Source organism: Carettochelys insculpta, chromosome 8, assembly GCF_033958435.1.
Source record: "Carettochelys insculpta isolate YL-2023 chromosome 8, ASM3395843v1, whole genome shotgun sequence".
Classification (NCBI taxonomy): domain Eukaryota; kingdom Metazoa; phylum Chordata; order Testudines; family Carettochelyidae; genus Carettochelys; species Carettochelys insculpta.
The window spans coordinates 43465947-43473770 of record NC_134144.1 but is presented as its reverse complement, the minus strand read 5'-3'; the positions used below and the strand labels follow the sequence as shown (position 1 = coordinate 43473770).

General features: G+C 42.3%; 1 protein-coding gene across 3 annotated transcripts in view; it reads right to left on the bottom strand.

Moving 5' to 3' along the window:
- Nucleotides 1-270: 270 nt before the first annotated feature.
- The window catches only part of PLA2R1 (phospholipase A2 receptor 1), a 72773-nt gene continuing 65219 nt past the window's right edge, over nt 271-7824 (bottom strand). For all 3 annotated transcript variants that reach the window (XM_075001352.1, XM_075001355.1, XM_075001354.1), the window contains exons 26-30: nt 7211-7351; nt 5125-5241; nt 4246-4422; nt 1944-1973; nt 271-1809 (exon numbers count right to left, since the gene is read on the bottom strand). In XM_075001352.1, the coding sequence (XP_074857453.1) occupies nt 1607-1809; nt 1944-1973; nt 4246-4422; nt 5125-5241; nt 7211-7351 (668 nt within the window). In that variant the 3' untranslated portion in view covers nt 271-1606. The remainder of the gene's footprint in view (nt 1810-1943; nt 1974-4245; nt 4423-5124; nt 5242-7210; nt 7352-7824) is intronic.

The window sequence follows — 7824 nt, the reverse complement described above, 5'->3', positions numbered from 1 at the left end:
GCAAAACAAAAACAAAGCAAAAAACCCAAACGAGTTTGTTACCTCAAAGTTTAATCTTTAAACAGGTAACTGGGATTAACTCCTGTAGGTATCAAAACAAAAAGCAGTCAAGTAGCACTTTAAAGACTAGCAAAATAGTTTATTAGGTGAGCTTTTGTGGGACAGACCCACTTCTTCAGACCATAGCCAGACCAGAACAGACTGGTCTGGCTATGGTCTGAAGAAGTGGGTCTGTCCCACGAAAGCTCACCTAATAAACTATTTTGCTAGTCTTTAAAGTGCTACTTGACTGCTTTTTGTTTTGATAGTGTATAGACTAACACGATTTCCTCTCTGTTACTATTCATCCTGTAGGTGATGTTAACAACCTGAAGAATTTAGGCCTGTGTGCTATTGTTAAGTATTAAGTATTTTAAATTTAACAATAATGTAGGAATGGGGAACTGAACTGGTTAATTCTGACACTCCAAATTTTTTCCCCATAATTTTTTATTTGCAAAACAAACAAACAAAAAAACAAAAAGACCCGAAACCAACTAAAAAGCCCCTAAACAAAACAGGCAAGCAAGCCAACCAAGAACAGCTCCAGTTTACTACATGCTGGAAATCTACTTGGGCTGTTCCTCTGTCTGAAAAACTGACGCTAGTGTCATTCTCTTTGCACAAAACTGGGTACTGAGCAAAAGATTTTTGTAGTAATTTGTTTACATTTTGCCCTGATTTCAGGAACTTTAAAAAAATGTTAATTGTGTCCAGATTTCTCTTACTATGCAAAATAAAACACAACAACAAATAACAAAAAACACAGAAAGACCAAAAGTTAATTGAAAAACCGATGTTGCCTTCAAGCCATAGGGTTTCTGTTGAACTGTCCTCATGTAGCATGAGAAGTTTTGTAGGTCCTGAGATCTGTGGGCCTGTCTTCAGGAAACTTCAGAATTCAAGGTTCTCTGACAAGGGAAAGAATGACTGAGACTCCCTTAGGGATGGTCACTTAAGAATCAAAGTCAGATTAGAACAGGTTCTCATCCCAGCACCTGATCTGTACCACAGAAGTCAATGGGAGATGTACTACTGAGTTCAGTGGGAACAGAGTTGAGCCCAGTGTACTTGAACAGAAGAGGCAAACACAGCCTGATACTTGCATTCTCACAGAGGCTGAATCTCCCTGAACAATCCATCCCCTGGAGTTGCACAGCTTCTGAGAAAAGTTGTAATCAGCAAGCCTGTTTTCCATGGGGGTTTGTGGGAATGGAATTCAATGCTACCTGAGTTAATACTGCAGAGTTGATACTGCACATATCAGAGGCTTCCTGGTTCTAATCTGTCTCTGTCCATTTGCGCTTCCTTAAAATCTGCAGAGGCCTTATTCCAGAGAATTCACAGAAAGAAGCTTTCACAGGAGCAAAGGGCTACTTAGGCTTCACTCCCCTTCCTTTTGACAAATGATCGCCCACTTGAATGGTTTTTCCACTCTTCATTTTGTCCTTTGAAAAACACAAGGGTGATCTGGTCCTAAGTAACAAATGGCTCATAACATGAATTATTTTAGAGCACTCCTTTGTATTAAATACAATTGTTTTGGTCCTCCTTGCATCGTTAATTTTCAGTTTCCCTCAAGATCAGAAAGGAGGGTGCTTTCTTCCATAGCTACAGAGTCAGTTTGTGAATAATATGGATTTCTGAACCACTGTACTCTCCTGAAGAGACTGCCGCTCTGTTTGTACATGCACCAGAGAAATGTAGTAACAGCAGCCACCATCACCAACGTCAGCATTATAATTAGAGCTATGGTCCCATAGTATGATGCTAAAAGGAAAGAAGCAGCAGAAGAAAAGTTCTTTAACACCGAAAGAAAGTCGCACCACAAAAGGAGACACAGAAAACATTTTAGTTTCTGTATATCTGATAAAAATTTGAATGCATCATGCAATAGAATTTACCTTTTACAGTTTGCCCTGTTTCAAAGATATCTGAAACAAAATCCAGAATTAGTAAGAAAATTATTCAGACAGTTGATAAAATATATACATGTTTATTGCAAAGTTACTAGTGGGGATGGGGAAGGGGACATACTTGTAACAATAATGGGACATTTCTGATTTAACTTTGTTGATGTCCATGGAATTACACCACACTGGGATAAATAAGACCTACTGTGTCATTTTAAATTCCTTTACTTACGAAAGTGCATGTGAGAAAAAGAATGCTCTGAATATGAAGGAGCTAATGTTCAGGATTGGATCAGTTAAGGATCGATCGGCTTCCTGTGTGGTCACTAGATTTTTGCCATGGGTTTCAATGGAAGCAATGTTGAACATTCACTGCATGACGGTTGTCAAACTCTTGTACTTTTAAACCTTTTTTATCCATACAGTAGTCTTCTGGTTAAGAAATGAGGCTAGGCATGAGAAGTCATCAATTCTATCCCTGGCTCTCCCACAAATTTTATGGGTGACTTGAGCCAAGGCAGGAATAACATTTACTTACTTCTAGGAGAATTGTGAGACTAAATTCATTAATATTTATGAGGTACATACAACACTGTGGCATGCCAGAAATACTTGGGTATAATTTTCAGTCGTCCACTGGATCAATATCAGAACTGTAACAGCAAGGAAATCAAACATCTAGTTTTTCTATTTGCCAGCGGCCTTAGGAGTCCATTGTTTCATGAGGAGAAAACGTAGAAGATTCTGCTGCTTTCCAAAAATATATTTGCTGCAGTTTAATGTTTGGACACTTTCATAGCAAAAGTGAACCTTGGCACAAGAAAACCTTGCAAAATTATTCCAAAACTGTACCATTCCCATCACAGCAGCCTCAGTTATGATGAAAACGGGTAGTGATATTTATTCAAAAGACATTTTCACATTGGACAAATAGGGGAGCACCATTACACAGAGCTGTCTTAGGGTTAATTAGCAGGCCTAATCTCCGAGGGTAGCTGTGTTAGTCTGCAGCTTCACAAAAAACAAGAAGTTCTGTGCCACCTCAGAGACTAAGAAATTTATTAGGTCATGAGCTTTCCTGGGGAAAACCCACTTCCTCACTTATCATCTAATAAAGTGGGTTTCAAACACAAAATCTCATGACCGAATAAATTAGTTAGTCTCTAAAGTGCCAAAGGACTTATTATTTTAGCAGGACCAATGTTAGTTTTAGTGCGTTTGGGTGGGCTTGCAAAACAAATTTTTCAGCTCTACAAAACATAATGATTCGTGTCCCCTATGACAATAGAGTAGCATTATGAATCAGGCCAGACTTGGTATTTCATGGAGGGTAAGTGACATGATTCTTTAGGATGCCCTATGTTTAACTTCATGTCATATAAAGAAAGGAGAGGGGGATTCTCTTACTGTATCAGAATCAGTGCAAAGTTTCCAACATTCTAAAGTGTTTCAAAAGCAATTATCTGAATAAGCTAAGATTTTGGGGGCTTCTGGAAGGTTTTGTGCATACGCTGATGAACTTTAGCACACCTATAACAGCACTTTACAATCTGCTAAATAAGTAGCACAAATTAAGTATCCTCCTTTTGCAGGGAGGAAGACAGACAGGTTAAGTGATTTAATTACGGCTACAGGGGGAGTCAATAAAAACTAGGCTTAAGGTAAGGGAGCTTGCTTGTGTAACCTAGGATGTTGTTCACACTACTCAGCAAGTAGCTCTTGTGGCTGGAGACCACACAGTCTGCTCAGCAAAGGAGCTAATTCAGCTGCAAACAGTCCTCTGTAAAACTGCTAACTCAGCTCCAGCACCATCAGTAGCAGTGCTCGTTGTCCCCTGCAACGACAAACTGGTTGCATCCCCAACAGAATTAGGTAACCACTATTAAGGATTTCATGAGTCCTGCAGGCCAATTCTGAATGACACGAGGGAGGACCAGAAACAGAGAATGGTCTTGAGGAAAAAAAGTTCAGTTTTAAAATTGCAACTTTTGAAGTTAGTTCACTTCTTCATAGCTATATTCATGAATAAAAAGGGACAAAAATTATCTAGGAAAATGAAATATTTTTATATTTATAGACTCCCACAATCAAGTGAGGCACATGGCTACAGCTTTCATGGATGCAGAGTGCAGTTATGAAGCGAATTTCATGGAAAACAGAAGGTGCAATGACATTAAAGGCCGTTAACTGAACACTATTTCAGATGATGCCTCAAGTAAGAAGAGGGGAAATCCAGGGGCATGTAAACCAATGTTACTAGAGGAAGGTTATTTTATTTTCCATAAATACATACCTGTATCCATTTTACATACAAATCCCATTTTTTCTCTGCAGGGAGATAACTGCCATACTCCATCTGTGGTCCTCAAAGTAATACAAAAATTCCCTTTGAGATGCTCCAAGTCAGGCTCCCGGATGCCCCAGTTTGAATAATTTAAGGGAGAACCATCAAGCCATGCTACTGTGTTATCTAAGAGCAAACAATATTTAAACACGGTGAGGTCTGTGTAATTTGTGTTTAAATACATGCTGAACAGGAAAGAATGAGGTGAGGACAATTGGATCGGGAGATTCTGGAAAGTCAGTGCCTCCCAAATAGGAGCAGAATTATCTTCTGTGATATGCACTACAGGAACTTCTTTTGTTCCCTCCATCTCCAATTCAGGAAACCACCCAGTTGTCTCCTGAACATGGATGGGCATTAGTACATTCTTGTGTGCTTTCCTAGAGTGGGGCTTCGCAAGGGTGTCCCACCCACCCAGAGTAGGCCTAGCATTGAGAAACCGGCCTTTCACAACAACAGTGCTATCCATTATGAGCAGTTAAGGTGTGGGCAATGAAGCTGGGTGTCTCTGTGCTGTGGAGTAAAGTTGTTGGGGATGTGGAGCAGGAGGAAATCTGCTCTACAGTGACCAGCCACGCTGCCCTGGAAAGGAATAATGGTATTATCCTTCCTGTGAGCAGACAACTATTGTCGAACACAAGCCAGAATGTTCAAACAGTGTGGTCATAGCTGTAATAGCTACAGAGCTAGCTCTCTGTATTTACAGCACACCCTAAACTGACACAAACAGCTGACATAAAAAACAAGTTGAGTACTCTCATACGTGGCTGTCAATGATAAACTAAGAATTGTAACTACACCATCATATTAATGTATTCCATTACTTACTGCCCCCAGCAAACTGAATGTTCAACCAAATGCGTTGGACAGAAGAACCAAAATGATAAAGTTCCTCCAGAATAAAAGCATTTTCATCTTCACCTTTAATAGTTAAAAGGTCAGATCCTGCAGACGAAACATACATATCAAGTTTCTTCATTGTTGATCATGCACAGAACATAATTAACTTCTATTCTCCAAGCCTTAGACCTGAACCATCCTGACTCATACACACACTAAGCATCTGCACATGGCACCAGAAGATTTGGGGCACCACTGGGTTTTAACGTCTATCCTTCTGCCTCTTTCTGCCCCTGTTCTGGGGGTCTGCTCTCACTGGGGAAGATCTAGTGCTACATTTCTGCTGTTTTGTTTTGACTTAGTGAAAAGTCAGAGCTATTAGCAGAAAAACCTGTGACAGAGGCATTCAAGTGGTAATGAAGCCACTTAACAGGTATTTGCCTACCCTTGTCAGTTTCTGAACTTACTGTGGTAAATCTACAGTACCTTACTTTAAAAGCCTCTGGGAGCTGGTGGCTACAGAAACATGAGTCAGAGACCACAAGTGAGGAGGAGAAAAAATCATCATGGAAGTGGCCCCCTAACTGAGAAGCAGGAAAATTTAAAAAAAAAGAAGAAAAAAAAAAAGACATTCACTTCACTACACTCAAGCTGCACCCCAGAGCCTGGGGGGCTGGGGCTAGTAGATTTCATGGTGACCCCCTAGGCTCTAGGGAAGGATCAAAAATGAGGGGTTCAGTGCATGGGAAGGAGCTGCCATTATGCAGGCTGGGGTAGGGATGTGGGGTCCAGGCAAAACGCAGGGTGCAGGGGTGAGCCTGGGTGAGGGGTCTGGAAAGGACATAAGGTGCAAGAGTGGGCTGGGGCTGGGGCGTCTGGGCAGGAGGTGGGATGCGGGAATGGACTGTAAATGAAGGTGTGGGGTCTAGGTGGGATGTAGGGTGCTGGGTGTGGGGACAGGAATGTGGGGTCTGGGTGGGTGGGGAGGTGCCGGGAATCTGGGCAGAAGGGAGGCTCCAGGAGCAGGATGGGGGTGGGAGTGTGGGGTCTATGCGGGAGGAAGGATACTGGGTGGGGTGAGAGTCTGGCTGGCAAGGAGGGAGGATGCAGCAGGATGAGGGTGGGAGTGTGGGGTCCAGGCGGCAGGGAGGGTGCGGGGTGGGCTGGGGGTGGTGTCAGGAAGGAAGCTGCAGGAGCAGGCTAGGGGTGTGGAGGGATGTCTGGGGGAGCGAACAGGTGATTGGAGCACATACCTGATGCATCTCTGGGGTGTGTTTGTGCAAGTGGTTCTGTGCAACTTTGCATGTGACAGGGAAGCGCTCCCCACCCACGCTGCCCCCCTGCTGCTCCCCTTGGCCACAGTTAGGCCAATGGGAGTGATGGGGGAACAGTAGTGTCAGAAAGGGCTTCCTGGCAGTGCACAGGAGCCATCTCCTCCACCCTGCCAGACAAAGCTCACAGGTTGGAGGATTGGGCCTGTAAGGCTCAGGGGTTCCCCTCCCCCCCGCCGGCCAAAGTGGGGAGCCAGGACTCAGTGCTCCAGCCATGGTGCCTCACCCAGATGGCTGAAGCACAAGTACCAGCTCATGCCCCTGCAGATCAAGTGGGAGACCTGAGCCTCACGGGCCAGGTCCAGGTAAGCAGTGAGCCGGATCTTGCCTGTGGGCTGTAGGTTCCCCACCCTGGTTTAAAACTTGTTTTACAAATATTTAATTAGTGTGATGCTGAAGATTACAAAATCACATCTCTAAAAACTCGTCCCCCACACTTGGCTATCTTTAGGCATAGGGGTGCCAGTTTAATAGTACCGTGTAGGGCTCCATAAATCCTAAGTACGGTCCTTCCTTTGACTATGGGAAGTCATTTCCTCCTGCTGTAACCCAGTTCACTCTTCTCGAGATAACTACATGCTCAGGATGTGCCACAGAAAACTGATGTATTGCAGAAGATTTCTTGGTTACTTTAGTTAGCTAAAATGTCATCATCTTCACTCTCGTATAAAATGGGCCACTATTTCAATAAAGAAGAATACATGATATTTTATTGCTATAATACATAACTAAGAACAGATTACCTTGCTTTTTGCAAAATTCATATGCCATATCAAAACCTGCACTTTCAAAAACTGTGGAAAAACCGTAGCAACTGCTTCTAAATTTTATCCAAGCAACCTTTTCTTCTGAGCATAAGCCTCTGTATTCAGTTAGTTTCTTTTCTGTAACACAAATAACATTGTAGATGTAACAGAATCACATATTTAATAATGTCCTACAAATCATTAGAATAATACTAGCAATAATTTTACCCTTGAGAAACATACATGTAAACTGGTAATCTTTTCACGGTATTAATGGAAACTTGACTCATCCACATTAAGAACCATTTTTTCTCTTTTACAGGAATAAGCTAAATAAAAGTAAGCTCCTCCTATACCCAAATAAGATACTATTAAGGGATACAGCCACAAATAGGTAAAATCATTGGGAATGATCAGGCTGCCCTTCCTCACACTAGATGTCCTCTGATGACAAATTAGCGCTCTCTCTCTCTCTCTCTCTCTCTCTCTCTCTCTCTCTCTATATATATATATATTTTTTTTTAAATGGTCAAAAAATTTCCTGCTACTCTCCCTGATGCCAATCGGACTTCAATGGCAATGGGATTGGGCCCTGGGACAGGATAGTGTGA